This window comes from Vanessa cardui, chromosome Z, assembly GCF_905220365.1.
Source record: "Vanessa cardui chromosome Z, ilVanCard2.1, whole genome shotgun sequence".
Classification (NCBI taxonomy): Eukaryota; Metazoa; Arthropoda; class Insecta; order Lepidoptera; family Nymphalidae; genus Vanessa; species Vanessa cardui.
In genome coordinates this window covers 4,018,575-4,046,437 of record NC_061154.1, presented here as the reverse complement: position 1 = coordinate 4,046,437, position 27,863 = coordinate 4,018,575, and the positions used below count along the sequence as shown (strand labels likewise).

At 32.0% G+C, this 27,863-nt stretch overlaps 3 protein-coding genes across 3 annotated transcripts; 1 reads left to right on the top strand and 2 right to left on the bottom strand.

Annotated features, from left to right (window-relative positions):
- Nucleotides 1-109: 109 nt before the first annotated feature.
- LOC124543077 lies at nt 110-2,054 on the bottom strand. Its single transcript, XM_047121109.1, has 5 exons — nt 1,887-2,054; nt 1,680-1,792; nt 1,389-1,520; nt 1,181-1,307; nt 110-651 (listed from the first exon to the last, which is right to left on the bottom strand). The coding sequence occupies exons 2-5, from the start codon at nt 1,790-1,792 to the stop codon at nt 583-585; spliced, it is 441 nt and encodes a 146-aa protein (XP_046977065.1). The 5' UTR covers nt 1,887-2,054; the 3' UTR covers nt 110-582.
- A 320-nt stretch (nt 2,055-2,374) lies between these two features.
- LOC124542913 (triosephosphate isomerase) lies at nt 2,375-5,752 on the top strand. Its single transcript, XM_047120840.1, has 6 exons — nt 2,375-2,605; nt 2,729-2,853; nt 3,391-3,502; nt 3,589-3,698; nt 3,849-4,055; nt 4,432-5,752. Exons 2-6 carry the CDS (start codon nt 2,743-2,745, stop codon nt 4,636-4,638), a joined length of 747 nt encoding a protein of 248 aa, XP_046976796.1. The 5' UTR covers nt 2,375-2,605; nt 2,729-2,742; the 3' UTR covers nt 4,639-5,752.
- Nucleotides 5,093-27,310, bottom strand: LOC124542912 (putative fatty acyl-CoA reductase CG5065). Its single transcript, XM_047120839.1, has 8 exons — nt 27,173-27,310; nt 9,542-9,741; nt 9,088-9,396; nt 8,494-8,689; nt 8,220-8,418; nt 7,355-7,594; nt 6,722-6,979; nt 5,093-6,199 (listed from the first exon to the last, which is right to left on the bottom strand). The coding sequence occupies exons 2-8, from the start codon at nt 9,737-9,739 to the stop codon at nt 6,037-6,039; spliced, it is 1,563 nt and encodes a 520-aa protein (XP_046976795.1). The 5' UTR covers nt 9,740-9,741; nt 27,173-27,310; the 3' UTR covers nt 5,093-6,036.
- Nucleotides 27,311-27,863: the final 553 nt, after the last annotated feature.

Below are 27,863 nucleotides of genomic sequence, written 5' to 3'. Positions count from 1 at the left end.
TTCAAATGTAATTATTATTCCATTTATTACAATTTAAAAACAGATAACAAATGAAAAATATAATGAAATAAATTTTAAATACAAGAAATCATCGAAGTAATATAATAAAAGAATTGTATCCTAAGAAAAAATTGTGATATTATAAAATTACAAATTATATTAAACACATAAAATATTGTTATTACTTAAATATAGACTTGATAAAAAAAATCATATCAAATTTCAAAAGGCATTCCTGTAGTGGAACATGATCTGTTTTGTTAAGCTGTTACCTTATTAAACATATTGATATGATTACATGATAAATTTGATTCTCATCAACAATGGCACTATATTTAATTTAATGTTTTGAAACAGATCCTAACTACTCAACATGAACATACAATATTCCTTCACACAGGCAACTTTATTGCTATTTTTATTACTCTGAATGTTATTAAGTATAAATTAGTAATTACAATTAATAGATTTAATTGGCAATATCAAAAATAAACCATTCTTTGGAAAACAGATACAGAGCAAGTGGACCACCATTATGGTAGGCATAACTTGTTACAAACACTTATACATATTCAGTCTTCTTTAATCAATTGAATCATTAAAGTCAGCTACATCTATTCCTGTGTCATCGGCTGTGTCCCGCACAACTTCCTGCAAAAGAAAAGTGTTTATTAAGATAATTTATTAAACTATTTCTACTATCTCCATACTACAGTAATTACCTTTTTAATTTTATAGAGTACATTGAATAAATATGTTAAACAATGAAAGTTGTTATAATTAAAATAGTTATCATACAGACAAAAATATTTCAGATTAATAAATAGGATATTTGTTTAAAATTTTGTTAACATTATGATCAAAATCAATTTGTAAATTTTTTTAAAGGACGCTATTGTATTTATAATACTTCTACATGAGGTCCAAAATTTTTTTACTATTAAAAGTTTATTTGAGAAAAAGAAATATAATATTTATAAATAAAACAATGGTAATATGATGCAAGTACTTATATAAAAAATGAATATTGTTGCTACACTATACAAAATTCCATAATAAATATATTAATAGTTGGTAGTATGAAACTTTGGTGGGGACCATGAGATATACAATGTTATGTACCTGGTATTAAAATTGTGACAGCAAAAAACAAAAATAGTGTGTGTTGTACAATACTTACTTTAAACACATCAATGAAACTGTTAGCTTCTTCCAGCATCTGCTTGTAGTGAAGGTTTTTTTCCAACAAGGACTGCTTAATTTTATGTAATCTCTCATTTTCATCTAAAGCATCTTTTAAGTCTATCCTATAAGTGAAATTATTAATTTTTAATTTAAGGTATCTAAATCTTATAAGGCATTTGAAAGATAAATAAATATAAACATACCGTTTCTTTTCAGCAACTAAATTCCAGTATTTTTCTGATGGTAAATCCAAACTGAAATCGTCGTCTGACATACATACACCTAAACTTACTTGAATTAACTTGGAAACCATTTTCTTTTTTGAATCATTAGTTCTGAAATATTTAGAAGATTTTATAAACATACAAATATTTTATAGGAAATTATTTAAATGTATAATACATTTAAATTAATGCAAAAATCGGGCACTATAATTTATTACTTTATGGAAATTTTATATAAGATGAAAATTAAGGAAATTCACATTAATTTACCTTGTTACGAAATAGTCAGTGAGATTTTTTTTACGATTTCCTACGGTTGATTTATCTATGTTTTTGTTTTGTTCTGTTGTATTGAGGTTTAGTAGAGAATCATCAATCGACATCTGCAACAATTATTTATGAAATTAAACACATAATCGTTTATTTATTAATTACGGAAAATATAACAAAGAAAAAGTAGTTTCGTTTAATACTTACTGTTATTTTTTTTCGATAGTGGTTTTATCTTTCTGTTTATGAACGATATTATAATACAAGTGAATTTAAATTAAAACTTAACAATTCAAAACTCGTTAATCGTTATTATGTTTATATTTTATAACATTTCAACAAACGCCAAAAAATCGTTATCAATTACAGATTACATAAATACATGTTTACAGAACCAGAATGTCTTTGAAAGTTACAGATAATATATTATTTTTAATTTTGATTTTTAATTTTAATCACATGATAAACAATTAATAAAAATTATATTCAAAATGTACAATCATGTTTATTGGTTCTTTAATTTTTGCAGGATAAAGAAATTTCTACTAAAGAATAAACTTTTATAATTATAATTATTTAGTTTTATTTTTAAGGTGTGTCATTAAGGATCTAACAAATTTTTGATTTGGCAACATTATTGTGTTTCCTTTCTCAATGTCAGAAAGGTCATTTGATGTAAAATTGTTTTATGCGTTCCTATTAAAGTTTCTTAAAAGTAAACTCACAGTTGATTGGTTGAAATAAAACTGTTGGCTTTGGTTTACCCAAATAGCCAATGATTTGACATCTTTACCGGCGCTGTCATTACAGTTAGCAACGAAAACAATCTTTGTCCGAATTATAGTTCACCCTATCAGGGTCATCTGTTTCTGATAGTCGAGCCGGTTACACCTAGCAGCTTCATATTTAATTTTTTGAATCGAATTGTGAGTATTTTTTCATGTAAATGTAATTAAGAAAGCTTTCTGTGAATTATTACCTAGTATATTATGTCATTATGTACTTTCATTGCATATATCAATCGATATAACAAGACTATATTCTTACAGCTTGTGAAATCACCATGGGCCGTAAATTCGTTGTTGGAGGTAACTGGAAGATGAATGGAGATAAAAATCAAATAAACGAAATAGTCAACAATTTGAAGAAAGGTCCTCTTGACCCCAATGCTGAGGTAGGTGAATCTTACTGTTGCTGAGCTTAAGTATGGATATTGTGTAATAAAGAATAATAATACTAATTAGGAAAATCTCAAATTAACAACATAATTACTAATTGCGTATACGTATATATGTCTCTAAAATATAAAATATTCAGATAACATATTAATATTAAATTCAAATAAATAAAAATTGAAAAAAAAAGAACTGTATAAAATTAATATTTTAAAACTAACTTTACTATATTAAATGATATGTAATATGGTAACATGTAATACATGTTATTATATTGCAACAGAATTTGATAATTTGATGTTTATCTTACTAGATAAACATCAAATTATCAAATTCTGTTGCACTTCTGTTGAACTTACTAGTTCAACATAAAATGTTTAAGGTCTATAAATCGTCAATGGGAATTTGAATTCATTTACTTGTAATTATTTTAAATAACGATAAATTATAACTAAATGATATAGATGTTAAAACTACCCTCAATTACTCATTATTTTTCTACTAGTGTACATTTACATTATTGTTATATTTTTCAGGTTGTTATTGGTGTGCCTGCAATATACCTGGCTTATGTTAAAAGCATTGTTCCCAACACTATTGGAGTTGCAGCTCAAAACTGTTGGAAAGCACCCAAAGGTGCATTCACAGGTACACATTCCATTGATCTATTTTATTAGTCTTATACATTAGATAGAAACATAAAAGGAAGGCTGTAATTATTGTAATTTTTTTAGGTGAAATCTCTCCAGCTATGATTAAAGATGTTGGTGCTGATTGGGTTATCCTCGGTCATTCAGAAAGGAGAACTATCTTTGGGGAGAAAGATGATTTGGTAGCCGAGAAGGTAGGACTTATTTCAAGATGTATTAACTGTAAAACAATATTGTTTAATGATTGAAACTATGCGTGGAGTAATATCTCCATTATTTTTCAATTTCTAATGATGTAAGTAAATAAAGCCAAATATTTATAAAGTAAATATGTATTATTTCAGGTGGCTCATGCCCTTGAATCAGGATTGAAAGTAATCGCATGCATCGGTGAAACCCTTGAAGAAAGGGAAGCTGGTAAAACTGAAGAAGTTGTTTTCAGACAGACTAAAGCTCTGTTGCCAGCCATTGGTAACAATTGGGCAAATGTTGTTTTGGCCTATGAACCCGTATGGGCTATCGGCACTGGCAAAACTGCTACACCACAACAGGTAACTGTAAAATTATTTTTAACTTACTTTTTTTAATACAATTAGTTTAAAGTTGTAGGTTTTTTTTACAATTTTTATGAAAATTAATTTTATCCTGGTGCAGTTGTGAGATATAGCTTTACCCCTTTTGATTAAATAAATAATTAGGAGGACGACTTTGTTTTGCAATGTTATGACTAGGAATTATGCAAAACTTTCAAGTTCTAATCAAACCATTTGAGGTGCTAATGTTTTTAGCATACCAGGACAAAAAAAATATAGTTTTGTACTTAATAGGGGATAGAGAATAAAGCTGTCTTAAATATTCATTAATATAAATACTTTGTCTATTAATATTATTATTAATTCATAAAGTTTTGTATGTTATTTGTTTTAGGCCCAAGATGTTCATGCGTCTCTTCGTAACTGGCTGTCTACTAACGCATCTCCTGACATTGCTGAAACTGTCCGCATACAATATGGTGGCTCAGTAACTGCAGCTAATGCTAAAGAGTTAGGTGCCTGCCCTGACATTGATGGCTTCCTCGTTGGTGGAGCCAGTCTTAAACCTGAATTTGTTGACATTGTGAATGCTACTCAGTAAAATATAAATATATTCTTCAAATCTCATGCAAATATTAGTGAAAATATATTAATCAAATATTATTCTGTTATAGATGATACCATAGTTATTATTTTTATCGAAACAGATTTTAAAGTTTATAGTATTTTGCTATTACTTTACTAGATCAACTTTTTTATGCGAAATCAAAGTATATAATCATGTTTACAAATTTTAAAAGCCTTATATATGTAAAAAGCTAGCGAGGCAATTGCATTCTGATTGCAGAGATTTTATATTTATTGAATTGTGCGATTACATGCTTGTGAAACTGTAAGAAGAGTATATGAAATGTTTTTTTTATTAAATTATATTTCCATTTGCAATAATTTATATTGCAATGATTTCTATGTTTGGTTATTTTTTTCATGGTCTGTCGAAAGACATTTTTGTTTAAAAAATGTTTATGTTGTATTTAATAAAATAAAAGTCTAAGTAAATGTTTAAATTGTTTATAAATTTAATAACATGCACCCATCCTCATAACTAATAAGTTATAAGAAGACAAGCTAAAAATATAAAAATATAAGATAATTATAAAAAAAAGTTGACATGCTATTTGGTAAAGCTAACATTATAATATGCAAATTTGCGAATGCCTGTTTTGAGGTAGACTTATAAAAAAAAAATTGATTCAATTAATTTCGCTATGCAATACATTGATAAATATTTTTATGGAAGAAAGCAATATGAAAATTTATTACAATGTAATCTTAAAGCAGGCAGAATAATCTGGCATTACGAAAATTTGCACAGAGTAAATAACTACACATAGTTGGCTGTATACGTGAAGACTTTTTCCTATTACTTTCTTCAGAAAAATAATTTTATTTGAAAAATGTGTTTTTTTTTTTAATGTATCCTTTGGATTCCATATAATAGATACATTGTAAAATTAATAATTAAAAATAACAATTGTAAAATTTTTGGTCAATTCGTTTGTCAAACATTTCAAAATAAACGAACTTTTCGTAAATATATTTAATAACAATTTGAGCACCATTTCACCCGTAATATTTGATTTTTATTTATCACTTGGTATGATATAATCGTAATCAAATTGGTTACATTATATTACAAGTTTAAAACAAAACAACGATTCAAGATAACAACTTTAAATTCAAAATTTTCTAAACCCAGCTTCCATTTTCAAAACTTGCGGACTTGCGTCTTTATATCAATAATACTGTCTAGAACCATTATTATATCGATTTATATAAAAAAGCTCTCAGTCACCGTTTAGATACAAGAAAAAGTCCGACCAATACTTTGCCTCAAAATCTTTGTATATAATCCAAGTTAATATTCTTATACATTATATTAAGATTATTTAAAATTATTTCCTGACACCCTTGACTGATAGGCATTACATGAAAATGTTCAATTTTCTTCATCGAACACAACTCTTCCTAATATCGGCAGAAATTTCACAAACGAGCCTCCGTAGCTGAAGGCATTCTTAATTGGACTGAAGCAATATGCCAGGACGGACAAAATCATCAACCAAAAGAAAATCTTCACTATCCAATCCAAGACGTATAAGCTGTTAAAAAAAAAACAAACCGTTATAAAAAATCTCAAAACTATAAAAAATCTGTTGAATTATTCAGTATTTAAATTTGATTGTTATGTGTTGATAATTTAGAAATGTCATTGGTTAATTAACTTAATGAACTATACTGACATCGTTAATTACATGAACATTGAATAATTTATTATTTCCTGTATCTTTGTGCACGTATTATTCTTAATGAACACAGGAGACATTCTTGGATGCAACAACAACAATCAAAACAACAGTCTGTATGTTTCCCACTGCTAGGCTAAGGCCTCTCCCTTTGAGGAGAAGGTTTGGAACATATTTCACTACGCTGTTCCAATGCAGGTTGGTGGAATACACATGTGGCAGAATTTCTATGAAATTAGACACATGCAGGTTTCCTCACGATGTTTTCCTTCACCGCCGAGCACGAGATGAATTATAACATAAATTAAGCTGTCGCCACGTTATATATTTTTCAATAATTTCTAAAAACAATATATCATGTTTAAAAGATATACTTACAAGTTATGATATCTTCTGTTTATGTAAATTTTAGTAGGGTCTTCTTTAAGACAGTATATACGACCTCCTTCCACACACAACGTCATGTATTTATCACGATCAGCGGTGGTTAGATCTGTATTGAATGTGACCTTATCTTCCTCGTTGAGTTTTGTTTGAATACTATCGAAGTTAGGACATGGGAAGTTCCAAGGTCTCATTGTAAAGTATTGTAATACGTCGAGGCCTTGGTTAACTCGGTTTTGAACTCTTATCATGCTGAAAATGTCACATGATTATAAAATACTAAGACTATAATACTCATTTTATCAAGAACTGAATGTGGTGTGACTTATAGTAATTGGTTCATAAATTTGTGGATCATGGAGTAAGACATTACGTCCCTTATACCTATTATTGCATTAAACAATATTGCATATAATAGTTATGAAGTAATTATTTGTTTTTCCTTTGTCAATATCATCGGTCCTAATCTTTTTGGAAAATGTATGAGGCTTGGTACTCATAATTATTCATCTTAAGCTTAATAATGAAAGAAAATTAATAATGTTGAAGATTATACATAAAAAATCCCGTAAGAGGATCCCGTCTTAGACGAGGCATTTATATTATAATAACATAAATTGTACTTACAAGCGTTTTTGTCCCAATATTAGGAAAATGAAATCGATGAAATATGCAGGTATAATGTGGTAGAAAATCCTTCTGTATTCATGTAGTATGTGATTGGTCGTTATGTCACCATTGGGATACCAAAGTGGCAAAGCAAATGGGAATTTACGAGCGTAATCTTTCGCCACTTTGAGCACATCGCCCCAAGTGGTTGGCTTCTGGTGGCCAATATTTACGTTGTATATTGGCATAACTTCGGACCTGAAACATATTTAAAACATTTTATTTTGTATAGCTGAACCGTTCAACAATAAAACAACAAAAGCCTGTAAATTTCCCACTGCTGAGTTAAGGCTTCCTCTCCCTTTGAGGAGGAGGTTTGGAAAATATATTTTTTTATGGTATAGGTTGGCGGACCAGCATACAGGCCACCTGATGGTAAGTGTTCACCATCACCCATAGACAATGAAGATGTAAGAAATATTAACTACTCCTTACATCGTCAATGTGCCACCAACCTTGGGAACTAAGATGTTATGTCCCTTGTGCCTTGCCTAGTTACACTTGCTCACTCACCCTTCAAACCGGAACACAACAATACTGAATACTGTTATTTGGTGGTAGAATAACTGATGAGTGGGTGGTATCTACCCAGGCGGGCTTGCACAAAGCTCTACCACCAAGTAAATTTCATCACGCTGTTCGAATGCGGTTTGGTGGAATACAAATGTGGCTCAATTTATATGAAATTAGACACAAGTTTTTTTGCGATGTTTTCCTTCACCGCCAAGCACGAGATGAATTATACTAGTAAAGACAGGCGTTTAACAGTGATGATAAAAAATTCATAAAATAATGCCGATTATTATATTGTATAAATATTCACTTTTTTGTTTTGGATCCTTCAATCATCCCTATGGCAATGATTGCGTTGATAGCCGTGTCTACAGGGACTACTTGGGCTATCAGAGTCCCATCGCATAGCATGGTGCGTATAACACCTTTACCCGCTCCAAGCATGAGGCCCACTGGACCATTGAGACTGTCAACCCAACCTGCTAGAGGTTCCTTAAATGCGGGACAAACTGGAAAAATATACATAGTATGAATTAAAAAACAAAAAACCCATACATATTGTAATTTTGTGATGATAATCTTACCTATGCTGGGTCGAGCTATAACAGTAGGAAGATTGTTATATGCGTCTTCTACTAAACTTTCAGCTAATCTCTTCGAATAAGTATAGCAGTTAGGGTGGGGACCAAGAAGAGAAGGAGTGAGAAGATTAATTTGCTTCTCGTCCATCCATTCGATTAAATGCATGATCTCCGATGGCTTCACTGGGGGGGCGTGCATCTGAAATATTTTTAGCTTATTGTAAATAAAAAACAACCAGGTATGCTCCGATGGAGGAAATGTATTGAGCAACATGTACGTTTTTATTTAGCAACATTTTTTTGTTTACAAAAAAAAGTATAAGTGTTTAAAATTTCAAACAAGGGAATATGATTAAGTTAATGTCACCAGTACCTTATGACAAGTACTAACATCACATGGTCAGTGTTTCCTCACCAATAGGAAGTAAGTTTAGACTTTCGATTGAATTAAAGCAGCAAAAATATTTACAATACGGTATGTATTTGCCACTTTTGTTGACTAATTTTCAAACGCTTAAGCCAAAAATAAAATTATGAAACCCTATAAAACGGTCGTACCTGTTATTTGTAACGGATAAAATTTAAGCAGAAACGTACCTTTTCTTCCAAAACCGCATAGTCTGGATAGCAGAACGCTGTTGACAAGTGAACAAAAACTAGCATATTTTTAAATTTCTTCGCTACATTAAGCGCTCTCTGTGTCCCGCACGTGTTCATGTCTACGTTATCTTTGAGCGGCGCTTCCAGCCTCAAGGTAGCAGCAAAATGGAAGACCAAAGATATCTCATCTGATAAAATTTCTATTTCTTTTTCCGATAGTCCAAAATTATCAAACAAGACATCCCCTTGGAGAGGCTTGATTTTTTTTAAAACGGACGGTTTCTCATTTCGCAGACGATCGAATAACTGTAACGTTATATTTTAAAGGTGAAAGTGTTTTAAATATTCTGTTTTGTATGCAAGAGAGAATGATTGTCTTTTGTATCAGTATTTTTAAAAACAAAATTTTAATACAATATTAGAATTTATTTTTTTATGTTTTCGTTCTTACCGGCAAGCGTTGCATATCTTCGTATCTTTGTTGGACAGACTTGCCCTTTTTAGGTCTCATTAGTACGTAAATATTTCCAATATCGGGTATACTGTATAGAAGTTTTTCCAAAAGTACTTTACCCATAAAACCAGTTCCACCTGTCACTAGGATGTTCTTCCCTCTGTAGAAATCCTTTATCGATAAATTGGTTGCCATTTCTGAAACAATTTTTATCTATTACTGAGAATGATCATTTCAATTTTATAACTAATTTTAGAAAATTATTTTAGTGCGGTGCAAGTATAATTTCAAGATCAAATTTGGTTCCAAGTTTTATTCTGTTGTATAATATTTCTGTGAAACATGAGATGTATGTAATTTAATTTATAATATACTAGCTACCACTACTAGATACTAAATAAAATACAAAATTTCTTTATAATGTTAAGGTGTACAATACTATAGTACATTTTGAACAGCCAGCCTTTGTAATGTAAAGGCAAAAAATGTGTTTATTAACGACTTTAAATTAGAAACCTCTACAATGACCAGTGTTTCTCTACTATATTGTGCATGTATTATACTTATAATATACTTATAGTTTTGTATCAATTTGTCTATTGGAAAAAAAATTTGCATCAAAATCCGTTGCTTAATTTTAAAGATCTAAGCATACGAGTACATAGGGGCAGAAAGCGATAAGGAACTTTATGCAATGATATGTTATGATGATTTATTTTAAATTAAAATAAAATATAAAAAGGAATGTGTAATTAAAGAAATGGAAAACATTTAGAAGACTGTGTAAAGAAAAAATATCCGGTAAAAAGTTAGTCTCCAAGCTTACACATTCAGAATATTGCGTACGATGTTATTACAAAAATCTTGCACAGATTAAGGCTATTAAGGATAGATTACAGTAACGCAATTTCGAATTCACTGCGTGTCATTATTGGGAAAGTTTATTAACAACGCAAGTAAGCACGTAATTATAATGAACCTCTTGATGTAATGATTAGAAAATTGAAATGAATAAAGTGTTAGTTATTAAATAAAAACACAAGCAATTGTAACTTTTATATGAAGAATTATTAACGTGATACATTTTTTAAAGCGCATATTTAAGTCAAGAAAGGTCTCTGAGTCAATATTTGGATTATATTCTAGAGAAGATTTGACAAGAATTCAAAACTGAAATGACACCATATCCGATATACAATTCGATTAATGAAATAGCTTCAAAATCAACCATAATTTACTAGCTATTACTTTACTTACTTACTATTTTTATTATATCAAAATAAATAATAGGTACTAATTAATAATACCTATTAGACCATATCTAAATTCAGTTCTGGTTATAAGTTAAAAAAGGACTAAATAGTTTCTAAAAAGTGCTAAACAGCTTTTGTTATTTATACAGACATTAATAACGGTTAACTTGTTTTGTTTTTTTAATTTTAAAACAAAAATATTTCTTTTCAACCTATTTGAAATAACTGGCAATTAGATCAATATTTTAGTGCCAGCATCGCTATAAATAGCTTTATTCAGTTGTCAAAAAAAAAATTTGAAATGTCGCTAGCATAAAAAGCAATATTTTAAAAAGCTTTAAAATAAAAATATTATATGTGTATAGCAAAAAGAGTACGTAAGCGATCTAAAATTTATCATCGTAGAACAACCATTTTTGTACATATCAAGTGGCTTGTTTAAAAGAAAGTTTCCATTTAAAAGTGGTAAAACAGCGTACTTCGGACCGCTTCTATATCTTACTCCTAACACATCTCTGCGTTTAATGTTCTGACCGTATCCGATACCATTGTCATCCTTAATCAAATTAGGTTTTATATAATGTAGGTAAAAAATAAATACTAATTCGCTATTGATATGCTTTTCACGCGGCAATTACGGCTTTCTCATCTTTGTGTTACTACTAGTACAAGTATACCACCTTACATCAGCACAAAATTTACGTCTAGAAATTAATCTTTGAGTGATTACTGTTTAATAAGTTGTCGTCCGGTGTCGTCGGCTTCGATCTCCTTTTAGGAAATAGTCGTCAAATATCAGGCATAAGCATATGTCCTTTTTGGAGTTTTATTTATTTGTTTATTGGAGTTCAAGCTTGCTTCATACCATTTTTTTTAAGTACGTTTCAGTTGTTTGGTCAAGGAAGAGGAACAGACAGACAGATAGAGTTACATTCATTTGTAACATTAGTATAGATTAAGAATTCGTTTAAAATACAAATTAATCATGTTTTTTATGACAGTAACGATTAATTTAAAAATGTGTGAATGTCTTAATTGGTAATTTTAATTAATCTTCTTACACTGCAATCATATACACATTTATTTTTAAAAAATAGAAAAAAATATTTACAAGATTAATAAGTATTATAAACTTTTTGGAGAAGTAAATTATTTCGGTCTGCTGCCCACATCACACGTTTTAATCTTTAGTCTGGTCGCATCGACTTTACATTAAAAGTGAGTGGACGTGTCTTCATTGTAAAAATGATACAAAAACTCAATTACTGTGTAATACATTTCTAGATGCACAACAGCTTATACTGGTTTATACTCGTTCTATGGTAATACAAGTGACACTCGCTTCTACGGACCCCACGTCACATGTTTTAGAATAGGTCGAGGTGCTAATAATTAAGTAACATACAAATGAAATACATCAGTAGATTATTTTTTTTTCTATTGGTTTGTATTTATACTTAACCAAATCAATCTTTTCTCTTGCGCAGGAAATAATGCAATTTCAATCAACTATCACTATTAAAAAAACAAAAAACACAGTCGCTAGTTACCTACTGATCGGTACAGGGAAGTAATATTAACCAACATTATTAATAAAAAGGTTTAATTTAGATTGGATCTCATGATTGCGTATATTGTGTAAATACGCTGATTATGTAGACGTTAAAAATGAATTTTAAAAAAGTCCTTTTAATACTGCGTACGTATTATGGTGTGTATAAAAAACACAAATAAAATATAGGTATATTTCACTGAACTTTATCACATAATTAATGTTACACTTTATAACTCTTTAAGTTTGTATGATAGTGCGGATGCACTTTAAGTAAAGTATCTTCTAAGTAAATTTTAACAGACAAATTAACGTAAGGAAATCTCATATCTATATCTCACACGTATCATGGCCGTTACCATACTTTGTTTCATAATAAAGGGCACACTAATAGCGCCGAGTCCGAAAAATATATTAAGACCGTCGAGTGATTCGGCAATATTTTGGTTACCTTTCACCATGAAGTAGTTTCTTCCAAAACGTGGCCGTGCGCGTGTTTGTGCACTTAAATCAGGGCGCCAATTATTCTAACAAATTGACGCTTTCTCGACATGGCATCGAAATGTTATCGTTACCATTTAGCCTTTTTCCTATTCAACGATCATAAATCCATAGTGAATATCATTTATTAATCGAGCGTCATACAATAATATCGCGTCAATTTGATCGTAAATGTAGTTTATTTGGATTTTCTCCTCTTAAGGTTGGAATTGAGTGTAGTTGTGGTTCGGTCGAAATATAATCGTATCGTTATATAAATAAACAAGTAAAATTAGCCTTCATTTACGTTTAAACTGAGGTTTATGTTTTTTGAAAACTGATCGAAGTGGGATCCAAATAGAGTCAGGAATAAAACTTGCGTTAAGTCCAAACATGAAAAACGTTAAATATTTAAGCGAAGACATGTATTTTATTAAGTAAATATTAATTCAAAAAAAAAATCAGCTTCGATGGAAATACTAGTTACTTTCTTCTAAGAAATAATGCATTTACAGTTTTTTTTTTTTTACCTAAAGCAAATTGTCTAGACTTTGTACTACATTTTAAAATTAATTATTTTTAGAATTTATTCAAGCTAGTGTACCACAAAAACAGTGTACAAAATTGCTCTCTCTTGCTTACGTCTAGGTTTAAAAAAAAGACAGTAATATTGTTTGCCTGAGCAAAAGAATTGGTATAAACCATTTTAACAAGGGGATCGTCGTGAAAGTCATCATTATATTGGCTATTTCATTTCCACAATCGCTTGTTCTAAGGTACTTAGTTCGCTGACGTTTTGCGTAATGCTGTCCAAACAACGTTTCATCTTTTTTGAAAGACTTTTGATTATAAGCCCTAAATTATAAAATTTTCTTATATTTCTAAATCGAATGAGTTAAATTAAAAAAAAATATTGTAAATTGGTACTTATAATTGTTTAGAAAATTATTAAATAGAGTATACGTAAACATACAAAGATTGTAATTTTTTATACAATTTTCCGTTTAAGACTTTATATTGTTATACTTCGGTCAGGTTGAATTTTGTCCCGTCGATTGTAACAAATGAAAAGAGAACATATTTACACTTCTGTTTGCTAAATATTTTTGCCCTAAAATAAGGTCTGTGTTATTGTAATAACTATCTGTAAGAACAGTCTTACCTCAGAAATAATAGGTTTTCTTTTTTAAAAAGTTTAAATATATACTTGAGAATCAGTTTTCCCGCTATGACCAGTATCTGTCAAGTGTCAATGTTCTTGCAACCAGATTAAAAATATATTATTATATTGTTAAATAGTCATAGTGACAGATACTTGTCTGTAATATACAGATAATAATATAATATTCAATATAAAGTAATTTACATTCTAATTGGGTCTTACAAATTTGATTTGTTGTATAGGTTAACCTATTTTTTTTGGACTCACTGTTGCCCGTGTTTTTTTTTTAATTTTACTTATACATTTGGGCGTTTTATATTTTTACTAAACATCAGCACATTTTCGCTGGACGTCAAGATTGTCGTCTTTTTGGAAGACTTGGTGTTTCTTTTCCTTTTCTACAAACGCAACGATCTTTACAAGTGGTAGTGCCACACTGCATACCTCTCGGTTGCAGTCGAATGGGCCGGCACGCCCGGGGAAGTACCACTCTCTCACTTAAAATCGGCGTGAAGTGGTAGCTATGCTACCGCGTTTCGCCCGGTAAGTGAGAGTTCCGGAGGCCCGATCCCTCTCCCCCCAAAACATGGTTGTGCAGAATTTGGTGACATTACCCCAGGAGGGTACCATCAGCGACTGCGATGGAGAATCCCTCTCTGGGCATCCATGCTCAGGACGTACACCGCCTGAGCAGGGATGCCCAGGCTGCCCTCCGAATTCTGGGGGGGGCAATTTTGCGCTCGCCACTGTTCGGGGCAAGCGGAGCAGGCATCATAAGGCAACCCCTACCACACTCGCTGTGGACTTCTGCAACATAAGGGGACTCAACTCCAACTTGAATGCCGTTCACTTTCACCTTGAGACGGCGAAGCCGGCCTTGCTCTTTCTTACCGAGACCCAGATATCTTCTCCTGCCGATACGTCTTTTCTCTCTTACCCCGGGTACAAATTGGAGCATACTTTTGTGCCACGAGCTGGGGTGTGCGTTTACGTCAGAGATGATATCTGCTCTCGACGCCTCGGCAGCCTTGAAGGGCAGGACCTATCAATTATCTGGCTGCGCGTAGACTGCGACGACCATCCGCGAATCTACGCGTGCCTTTATAGGTCCCATAGCGGTAATGCCGAAACTGACCGACTGGTTGAGCACGTCCAATTGGCTACAGATTCCGTGCTGCAGCAGACTCCATCCGCAGAGATCATTATTCTGGGCGATTTCAATGCTCATCATACAGAGTGGCTTGGATCACGCACCACTGATCATGCGGGTAGATCTGTTCTCGACTTCGCTTTGGCTTATGATTTGACACAACTGGTCACCTCGCCAACGCGAATACCGGACGTGGAGGATCATACACCTTCCCTGTTGGACCTTCTGCTGACTTCGCATCCGGACGGCTATAAGATTGTCGTCGATCCCCCTCTGGGCTCGTCGGACCACTGTCTCGTCCGGAGTACAGTGCCAGTTACACGATACTCACGACCTCGTTTCGCGGGCTGTCGTCGCGTGTGGCACTACAAGTCAGCAGATTGGGATGGGATGCGGTCCTTCTTTGCATCTTACCCATGGGGGCGAGTTTGTTTCTCGATGGATGATCCGAGCGTTGTTGCTGACTCTGTCGCCGATGTGGTGCTTCAAGGTATGGAACTATTCATTCCATATTCTGCGGTGCCCATTGGTGGCAAGTCCCAGCCCTGGTTTGGTCGCCTCTGTAAGACGGCTTCACGCCGAAAATGGGAACGCTACCAAGACTGGGCTAACGCATCGGCGTCTCGTGATACAAACACCAGCACATTCAGAAAGGAATATAACTCTGCCTCCAGGTCCTTCAAAAACGTGATAGCTGAGGCGAAGTCGAAGTACATTGGCAGAATTGGCGAGAGACTGGTGCGCTTCCCATCAGGAACACGTGCGTTCTGGTCTCTCGCTAAGGCTGTCCTAGGGAATTTCTGTCAGCCTTCTTTTCCATCTTTGCACAGGGACGGTGAGTCATTGGCCCATACCGCGAAGGAGAAGGCCGATCTTTTAGGGTCTCTCTTCGCGTCGAACTCGACTCTGGATGACCAAGGAAAGTCACCTCCATCAATCCCGCGATGTGATACGACGATGCCGGAGGTTAAATTTCGGCAAAGTGCAGTTCGGAAAGCACTTCTTTCCTTGGACATTCACAAGTCGAGTGGACCCGATGGCATCCCTCCAATCGTGCTACGGACATGTGCTCCCGAGTTGGCACCGGTCTTAACGCGTCTTTTCCGGCAATCCTACGCATTAGGCGTCGTCCCGAACTCCTGGAAGACTGCTTTGGTGCATCCGATCCCTAAAAAAGGCAACCGCTCAGATCCGTCCAATTATAGGCCTATAGCCATCACCTCCTTGCTCTCCAAGATAATGGAGTCCCTTATTAACTGCCAGCTCCTGCGGTACCTAGAGGAGAATCAGCTGATTAGTGACCGCCAGTACGGTTTCCGTCGGGGTCGCTCAGCCGGTGATCTTCTAGTTTACCTTACTCACAGGTGGGCTGAAGCAGTTGAGAGCAAGGGGGAGGCATTAGCAGCCAGCTTGGACATAGCGAAGGCCTTCGATCGTGTATGGCACAAAGCGCTTCTTTCGAAGCTTCCTTCTTATGGGCTTCCCGGGAAATTATGCAATTGGATTACCAGCTTTTTGGCAGATCGGAGCATCAAGGTCGTTGTCGACGGTGCATGCTCTGACTTAAAATTCGTCAATGCTGGTGTTCCACAAGGCTGCGTTCTATCACCCACTCTGTTTCTTCTGCATATCAATGATTTGTTGCAAATCGGGAACATTCATTGCTATGCAGACGACAGTACCGTTGACACCTTATACACCGGCCGCGCTAATATTTCTCGGGAAAACGTCGAAGAAAACCGGAACAAACTTGTGTCTGAAATCGAGTCTTCGTTAAACGAAGTCTCGAACTGGGGCCGGCTAAATTTAGTCCATTTCAACCCCAAAAAGACGCAAGTTTGCGCGTTAACCGCTAAAAAAACACCATTTGTCGTATCTCCACGATTTGAGAACATCCCGATAGCCGCTACAGGTAGTATCGGAATACTTGGCGTTGATATTTCGAGCCTCGTTCAGTTCCGCGGTCAATTGGAAGGCAAAGCCAAATTGGCTTCAAAGAAGCTCGGTGTGCTCAGCAAGGCGAGACAGTACTTCACGTCGGCCCATCGCCTAAAACTTTACAAGGCGCAAATTCGGCCTCACATGGAGTACTGCTCTCATCTCTGGGCGGGTGCTCCCCAGTACCAGCTCCTTCCATTTGACCGCATCCAACGTAGAGCGGCTCGAGTTATCGACGATCAAGCCCTTTCCGATCTCCTTGATCCTTTGGCTTTGCGTAGAGATGTTGGATCACTCTGCATCTTCTACCGAATTTTTCACGGGGAATGTTCCGAGGAATTGTTCGGATTAATCCCGGCTGCTGAATTTCACCTTCGGACATCTCGTCAAAATTCTAAGTTTCACCCGCACCATCTTGATGTCCGAAAATCCACAACAGCGCGATTTCTTAGACATTTTCTGCCTCGCACAACCACTCTGTGGAACCAGCTGTCGCCGGCGGTTTTTCCGAACCGATACGACATGGGAACCTTCAAGAAAAGAGCCTACTCCTTTCTCAAAGGCCGGCAACGCACCTGCAAGCCCCCTGGTGTTGCAGATGTCCATGGGCGGTGGTAGTCACTTTCCATCAGGTGAGCCTCCTGCTCGTTTGCCACCTATTCCATAAAAAAAAAAAAAAAAAAAAAAAAGATCTAGTTACGGTTAGGTTGCAGTTGGATCGGAAGATTATCGAAAATGGTAGAATAATTGCCAATTTTGTTAGTAGCAGTATTTCCCTACAGGATTTGTTCATAACATATCATCGATAAATCACCTTTATTAAAATAAAATGATATACGTGATTATGAATACATATGGTCAAATTTACCATGACGACTAACACAACAGATCGAATTTCAAATAAATAAATTCCGCTTAATGATATTCGGATTGCCTAGCGTTGTGAAAGTCGCCGTCTTCCCGATCAAAGGGTCGGGTGATGGGTCGATGTTGTCACGCTTACTTTGAACACTAGCTTTTCATATAATTCAAGAGGAAGATCGCTAGTGTCATAAAAAGAACATTAAAACAAATACAATACAATAATTGACACTTCACATTTGATCCCTGTATTGTCATAGTTATTTTTATTTATAATATTTCAAAATGTTGGATAAATAATTGCTTAATACAGAAAGATAATAATGTGACATTCTCATTATAAACACTTTAATAGTAATTATATTGATTGTTGGCATAATTGTGAGGGTAATTGCTTTAATTGCTTGGTAGAGTAAAATTGCTTCATGTTAGGTAACTAATTCAAATAAAACATAAACATCTAAGTATATGATTATATCCATGTGTTACTTAACGGCGGGGATAATGTCGTGGGTCAACGTCTCGTCCTGCACTGCTTTATTCGGCTACGAAGAGGTTCGTGTATTCGTTACATAAAAGAAATATTAATAAATATTTCAAAATATATTCCGCAAATATAGCAACCCACCTTAGTGTATGTGCTATTTAAATTTTCGAAAATATGGTTATTTTCATTAGTATGATAGACTAGATTTGTTTAGAAAAATGTAAAAAAGCAAATTACAGAGTTTAGGAAAAATAATTTGTATACCATAAAAAAATATATTTTAACTTACATGACATATAGATGTGAAGATTGGCTTAACATTATTATAGAGATATATTAAAGTTTTTCTGGTAATAACGAGAAACAAAGAGTCAACACTATTCAACTTTTGCTATTTAACATATATCAACGCATTTACGTATATTTTTTTTAATTTTTCTGTAGGTAATAATATTTTGAGTGAACTCTAACAATTCATAAAGTGTTAGTTCATTTTAGGCTCATTAATAAATATATAGTAATAATAGGGGAAAAAAATGAAGATCAGTTTAATTTATTTGACAGATTATGCTTGCATTCTATTTCGAGTTACTTATAGTTCGAGCGTATTTATTTTTGCTAGTATTGATTGTATTTTGTTATATAATTTATTTTGTTTGTGCTCTGTTTACCAAAACATCGGCTGAGGAAATCGAACGATTAGTTCGGCGGTGTTCTAGCTGATTTAGAGTTTTAAATAGAGATTGCGGTCGACCGCGTAATTTCGTCTTTTTTGAATACTAAAACTTGCAGCAAAACCTATGTAGTTTTATTTTGCCCCGAACCACTCACGATGGATTGAGTTTAATGCACCTTGAAATATTTCGTAAGCACTTGACGCGATGACTTGCAAAGTTTGCGCTGTTAAAAGGCGTTTAAATTAAATATATAAAATTCTCAGCAAGGTCCAGCAAATAAATTACAAAATCCGAATCTGTATATTAATTCAGAGAATATCTAAAGGCTAAAATTTTTAATCTGTTCAATATTGGCACGCCACTGGGGCCTGGCTTTATTACATACAGCCAGTAGATAAACTTAGTATGTGGAAAGAGACAGATTTTACTTAAAATATTTTTAAAAGACGTGTATTATTTTTATAGTTAGTAATAATACTAATAAGTATATTACATTTTATAAATAGATGAACATTGTGATGATACTTTTCATCGGTGGTTATTTTCAATATTGTTTCCGTAAACATTCAATATTTTGTAAATGTTATTAGTTCATCGATAGGACCTAAATACCAGTTGATCGACTGGTATGTACTGAACTCTGGGACGACAAAATATATGTGGTTTCCCGGATTACTCGAACATCTAGTAACACTAGTCGACAAGTATAATAGAATATAGAAGTATCTGATGAAAACTTTTTGTATCTATAAAATATAAATTCCTACAAGCAATGTTACAAGCACTTAATGTCGTTATTAAATTTAATTAAATGTTATACGTATTACCTTTCAAAAGTTACAGTGATTGTTAATTTATTTTATTCACTAATCTTTTTTATTCGTTCCTTTTTTAGTGTTTGTTAATAACCACACTATAACTAAGCTATTATAAAATAATTTGTTGAACTATTTTCATATAACAAAAATTTAAAGATTTTAGAGTGCATTTTTAATATTTTTTATTGTTTATTCATGAAGCGTGTTTAATTTTATTTGTCTGTTTACTTAAAAACGTAGTTTTTATTTCTCAAAAACAAATATTAAGTTTTTTCCGGTCTTTAAGCCGTTTAGTCAAATAAAATAGCTATTTGCAACGCTAACTTGATTTTATTGTGTTGCTAAAGTGCATCAAAAAGAAAACTAATTTGATGTCCATGAATATTCACGAGCTTATAACCATAATGATATATATAGTAATTATGTCTAGTGGTAAATTTTGTTTTATATATTGCAGGAGATTCTAAATGTTTCTAAATGCTGTGAAGGTAGAATAGAAGCTGGGAAATTTCGAAAGAAATTACCATGGAATATTTAAATTTAGTGTTACCGCGTTTTTACCGGAGTTTTGAAGAGTTGATGCTTTTGTTTATAACAGATTAATTTTGTAAAGCATTATAGATTTCAGTCGCATGGAAACCCGCTATTAATGCAAGCTTTAAACACTGTTCTGTATTATGTAGGTACATTTCTATTTAAAAAGATCGCTACGAATTTTATTTAGGTATTTCATACAATGAAAAAAAAGAAAGTAGTGCTTATGTCTAACGGTTACACAGATCTGATTAGGTATGTAATTTCATTCTCATTTTGAGTTACTAATTCGTATTTAAAGAATTTTAAATAAAATACATCGGTTTAATTTTATTTTTCTAAGTTACGATATAAGTTTAACTCGATTTTAATTGTCGGACTTTGCTCGACTCTTGTGTAATTAATAAGTCACGGATCTTTAGCAGACGACTTTGTCAAGAAAATTTAATTATATTTGTTTTAGCTCACACACATTCGCTGTGAATATATAGTTCGAGCACTCGATCTGCCTGTTCTATCTTTGAAATTAAAATCCTGTATAATTATAAATAAAAAATTACATTTTACACAATAATGAATTCAAATCATCTTTCTGTTCAATATTTATGTGATGTCTAGGATATCTGTAATAGTTTTGTGCCAGGTTTTTATCTAGTAAACAAATATACAGATAAAAATGTAAGTATGCATTATTAATATGAAATATGTTCCAAACCCGGAGAGGGTTTGGAACATATTATATATTAATGGAAGAGAAGGCCTTATACCAGCAGTGGGAAATTTACGGGCTGTTACTTTATGCATTATTAGACATTACACGAACGCCACTCGTTTGAAGCAAGCGTTACTAAAACTACTTACATTATAACTTAATGTTATTTGTTGAAAGCTTTAGAATATATTATTTCAGTAACTTAAACCGTCAACCATCACGCGGAAACTTAGAATATTTTAATGAATAAAAATAATGTTGTTGCCAGTTGAAAAATAATATTGAGTATTAAATAGCCTAAGATTTTTTTTACTTCAGCGTACTATGATACAATGGCTTTTTTTGTTGAACTTGGTAAAGGAAAGGTCTTGACACGAACTTTTTTTTTTGTTTGCAATTATTATTCATTGTGTCAAAATCATTTTCCATGTCGAATTTAAAATTCAGAGATGCTTTGATGATGACAATTGTGTATGAAAACTAATAAATAAATCAGCAAAAATATTGAAATAAATCATATGAAGATTTTAAGTTTATATTTATGAAAAGGGATGTTATGGAGTTACTGAAACCGAAACTATCGAATATCCGAAAGAAAAAACTATATATAATGAAAACACAAAATTCTATATTTTTGTAGTGTTTGTACATAAAAAGAGCAGCTTAAATTGATTTCAAAACAAATAAAATTAAACAGGTTTCTCAAAATTCACACTTTTACATTTTAAAAATAATGAAATGTTCGTATTCAAAAGTCTCCGGAGCAAACGTATAGTTAGAAATTATTTCGTAATCGTATTTGAAAGTAGTTAAATATTATTACCATATCCGTATACAATTCCTAAGTAACCCATAGCATACCTGATTATGACTAATTTATTTATATTTTTAACAATTTATTTATTTGTGCTTTACAATTATAAATTCGCATATGCTTTTAAAATCTTAGTTATTTAACAAGAACAACAGCATAGCCCATGCACAAGTACATGCAATGTACCATTAGCACAAGTAGTAATAGTACTTGGGACTTCCATGGTAATATCTATAATAAAAATATAATAAGAATAAAATTAATTGTAAGCTGAGATGGCCCAGTGGTTAGAACCTGGACGCGTCTTAATCGATGATTTCGAGTTCAAACCCAGGCAAGCACCACTATATGTATGTGCTTAATTTGCGTTTATAATTCATCTCGTGCTCGGCGGTGTAGGAAAACATCGTGAGGAAACCTGTATGTGTCTAATTTCATCAAAATTCTGCCACATGTTCATTCCACCAACCCGCATTGGAACAGCGTGGTGGAATATGTTCCAAACCCTCTCCTTAATGGAAGAGGAGGTCTTAGCCCAGCAGTGGGTAATTTAGTGGCTGTTACTTTACCTTACTTTAATTGTAACAACAAACATCTACTACGATAATCTGCCTTAATTTTTATTATTATATTCATATTTTATATCTGACAAGATTGTCATTGATAGTTTTCAAAGTCTATTGAAAAATATGTAAACAAAACTTCGCATTGCAAAACCAATGAAATCAAATACGAATAAGAAACAATGTAAAACATAAAATATAAGCTAAAGCTGTATTTAAGCTATTGAGTAAGAAAAAATCAATTGCGACGTAAATTCGTCGATGAAATATCAGTCTATGCGGCATTATGTTGCAAACAACTTAATAATGTTATATTAAAAATGAAATAGCTTGTGATGTTTTACGATTGATATTTTTACGTAATTATTTACTCGCTAATTTATTCTAAATTATATATTACGCTTAGCTTTTAAATTTTGTATGTTACAAAAATATATTTCATTTATAACGTACATACGTAACTGATAATCGTCCCACAGTATTAAATACAAATAAAACATAAAAATAATACTTATAAATACAGGTTTCACCGTCAATGATAAAATCAATATCTTCTATTTACCAACAATTGAATTATATATAACTCTGTGTGTGGCATAGCTATTATTGTTCATTAAATATTATATCCTGTTGTTTAATTAACTATTAAAAATGTCGTCAGAAAGAAATATTAAATTCTAGCTGCATCTGAGGTTTTATCTGCGTGTTATGTATAAAACTTTACTTTACTTATATCACATATAAATTAATTAATTCCCCCTTTTTATCATTTTTCCCCTTTGGGGAGACATTATCTTTAATTCACCCCAAAGGGGTAAAATGATACAAAGCACCACATTAAATTTCATCTAAATTGGAATAGCGGCTTTAGCGTACAGGTAGTTACTTTCTCATCTACAATATTATCTTCTTTAAATACATATAATAGAAATGAATTGTCTGTTTGTAATATTAAAATATTCAATTTTAATAAATGTTATGTATAATACACGGTACTTATAACAAAACATACTTATCCAAGTTTTGGTAGTCTGTCTGATCTTAACGAGATTCTTTCTAGCATAAAGCTGTTATAAGAAGGAGTAACTTAGGCTATGAGACTAACGTTTTTGTCAAATTGAAACGCGCACAAAATAGCTTGCACTGCTAGTTTAGATATAGATATAAACAATGGAAAAAAATAAACAAACAGCCTTTTAAATACCCATTCTTGTTGTCCTTCACTCACTGACAATACTATAATTGTTTTTAGACTAAAGTACTTTATTTAAGGTATTCAAGCGTTGATGATGGTGCGGAAAAACATTAATATTATGATTATATTATGTTACTAGCATGGAAATAAACGGGTGCAATACTGATACTAAATACACTACAGAATTTGTTTATTTACGACATCACATTAGAATCTTCTAAAATTATCAGTTTTTCTTTACTATATTGTCTATGTATTATATACAAAAGCCTTCCTCTCGCATCACATTATCTATTAAAAAAAACCGCATCAAAATCCGTTGCGTAATTTTAAATATCTTAGCACACATATGGACAGACAGCGGTAGGCGACTTTATTTTAAAATATGTATTGATAATGATAATAATGATAATTATATTCTTATGAGAAGAACGATCTTATGAAGAAAACGATATGCGACATTAAATATAATAATAATAAGATTTAGAGGATACACGCTCCAAATAGCATATCACCGTAAATCGATTTTTAATTTAAGAATGTACATTTTACGAGTGATCTCGAAACGAACCCCAGGGCAGCTGACAGGAGTCAAACATTGACACACAATTATAAACACGAAAGGTAAAGTTGTATCTACTAAGAAATTTCCAATATTCCATGTATATAGATAGGGTCATCAGTAATTCCTTAATTAAAATGCTGCACTACACTATTTTTTTTTAAGATTCCACAGGTTTTATATTTACCGATATACAAAAACAAAATTAATTTTGATATAAATAACTTGCACACGATTGGATAAGAGAGAAGATAAAGCTTAGAATCAAAATTCTTTGTTTTTCATTCATACAACAATTATTATAATAAAAGGTTAATGTATGTATATTTGTGATTCATTAAGATTAATTTTTAATTAAAAAGAAAGTTGAATGTCCTGCCTCCGGCTCACTGGTGAGAAACCAATAGATCCAGAGCTGAAGCTCGAACCGATGAAGGTTTCTTTAGCTCGTAAAATTATGATGATAACACACAAGATAATATGTAAAGCTTATAAGATTTTCTTTCTACTATAACATAGACAAACTTTTTTCTAACATATATTTCTGTATTTTTCATTTTGATGTCAAGCATTTTGTAAAAAAAGTATATGACCATTAATTTTAAGAGATTTAACGCAACAGCGACAAGAACAAAAAAAAAAGTAAAATACATCGTACTTTGAACGTTGGTTAAGTTAGTATATAAAAACAATAGTAAATACATGTGTATACTAAAAATTAGAAACGTTTTTTTTTTAATTTAATATATTTCGATTATTTGAATTGCGAAAACGTTACAAATTGACACTGCAGTTCCTATTTTGAATTTAGAATTCGGATTAGGAATTACATTGTCAATGCAATTTTCCAGTCTCTCTGTCTGTCATCAGTGTTACCAACAATAAATTATATGACTATGTAAGTACATGTTTTTTTTAAATAAAACTGTCGCGTCGTTATTTAATTGTTACAATCACAGTGTCCATAGTTTCTAATCTAACAGATCAATCTGATGCTGGAATTAAAAATGACACAACGCGTTCCATAGCTTTAGTACATTACGCCACTCTTAATGCAAAAGGTCGTATGAGAAAAACATGTTCTAATGTTATCATGACAATTAACGTGTAATGTAATTATTAAAGCTTTAAATTGTAATATAAGTCAGTGACATGCGACTTGTACGGTTTTAAATTGAAACTAATGTTTACATAAGACCTTTAGCATTAAGAGTAACGATAAATGATTGCATTCAATTTAAACACGTTTTCCGTGTCGTCTGTCTTGTCGACTACTAGGTAAGTGTTTTTTTTTTAAATTATATACTCGAGGCTCAAGAACAATTAATTCAAAAATTTAGTATAATTTTTTTTTCGATCATCGTGACTCTTTCGTCAATACCTGTCATGTGTGTCAATAGCTTTTGTGTGTATTACTTATTTGATGTAACGTTATTTTAATACACTTGCGTATTTTATCATTTATGAGTGATGACTGTAAGTTTTTCGTTTGCCTTTCCAACGATGATTTCTTCATTGATGTGGAATGTTAATTGATGAGACTTTGATATCTTCGATAAAACTATCGAAAAAAAGGAGACTAATATAAAGATCCTTAAACGGAAAATCTTTAAATTAGTTTTCTTTTTTAAATCGTCAATATTTAGTTGTTTGGCGGTAGAATACATGATGCGTTTAATGGGGTACCTACCAAGTCGATTTTACACAATGCTCTACCGTCAAGACAGATCAAATACATTAACATTGAGTATATTTATGTATATTAAATAATCTATAATATAAATATTTTATACGCGAATGTTACCTTTTACACTTAAACCACTAAACTAATTTAGACGAAATTCTGTATGCAAATTTGAGTGTCGGGAAAGGACTAGGGCTACTTTTTAAAATAATCCCAAGGGGGTAAAATGCTGGGTGATGGTTTGTGTGCTATAGATTAAGTTTTATAGCTTTTGCTCGGGTAAAGCAACATCAGATACTCGTGTATGTTAAATTATGTACATACTGTATTATTTTTGTTTACTACTGTTATTTATAACCAATTATGATGGCGGCAGTCGGTACTTTTCTTAACGAAATTAATAAACGATTTTTTTAATCCTATTTGTTTAAAATAAAACTAAACCTGCTGTAATTATCTATTTCGCGAGATTGTAAACTGTCGAAAGAAATTCGTTAGACTGTAAACGGTCGTCTATGGTATTTATTAATTATTCAACTTATAATAAAGCATATGACAGTTCGTAATTTTTTATATTAGGTGTAGATAATAAACTACCAAACAAAATAAGCTTTCAATTCTAAGAAGTGTGATATATTTATTTACGGTTATACGTGTAGGTAATTTATAAACAAAAATATATACATACATTATTTAAAATTAACGATACTACATAATTAATTATATAGGTAGATAACATGTAGAAGCAATATTTATAATGTATAAATAATAAAAATAAATTATTTTAATCGGCAATTTTATGTAACATATAATTTCATCGCATTTATTTATAAAATATATTAAAATATCTGCATCGAATAAAAAATGTCATTTCATTTTACTATAAAATAATTTAATCAACATTATCTATGTATCACAAGCATTAGTTAAAATATAGTATTATAAATAAATTTTAGTATTATAAATAGATATGTGTCAGATGGCTAATAGTGTTATGTGTACGATAGCTTAAGCAGGAATAATAACAAACTGGATTTATCACATTAACATACATAAAATGTAAAACGAATATCATTTTTGCTCAAACTCGTAATAATTATAACATATAAAAACGTTTCATAGATATATATATTTATTAAGCTAATTAATTGTTTTACATTATTTATCGAAATATTGTAAAACTCACTTGTAGTAAAAATGTTGTCCGTACTAATCACGACCTCCACGAGAGCCTCTCACGCACACCGAGAACGCACTGGCGTCCGCGACGTCAGATGAAATTTATAATAGTGTAGACATTACGTAGATCGGTTAGTTTGTATACGTTTTATACCTTTTTTTTATGAATGAAATATAATTTCGTTTTTGTTTTTCAATGTCTAACGAAACCGAACATATAATGTATTCAAGTTATATTATAAAATCGAATGATATAAAGTAAAGTGGAATCTTTAGGAAGTCGCGCGCGTAACGATCCCAACTTGTACCCAGTTAGCTATCACTATTGCTGTCCGGTATAGAAAAGTAAAATTCGTGGCGAAAGGCAAAAAACAAACCTCGGATTTTTAGAGCTGACAGCTATGACCCGAGAACGAAATTTTGAGAACCAACGGTTTATATTAAAATTAACACTAAGTACGCTTTTTTTTGTAACTTTTTGAATACGGAATTAAAGAATACTGTATAATATATACATTGTTCTCGTTACCAAACGGAAAGTTTCAAAAAACCTGTAATATTTGCAATGAAATTAAATTTGAATACTTCAATATGATAATTGAAATATAATATGCAGGTTCAATATATTTAGTTTAAAAGTTAATCAATAATTTTAATGAATATAGCCTAAACCAATCAGAGGCTAATAATCAAATTTG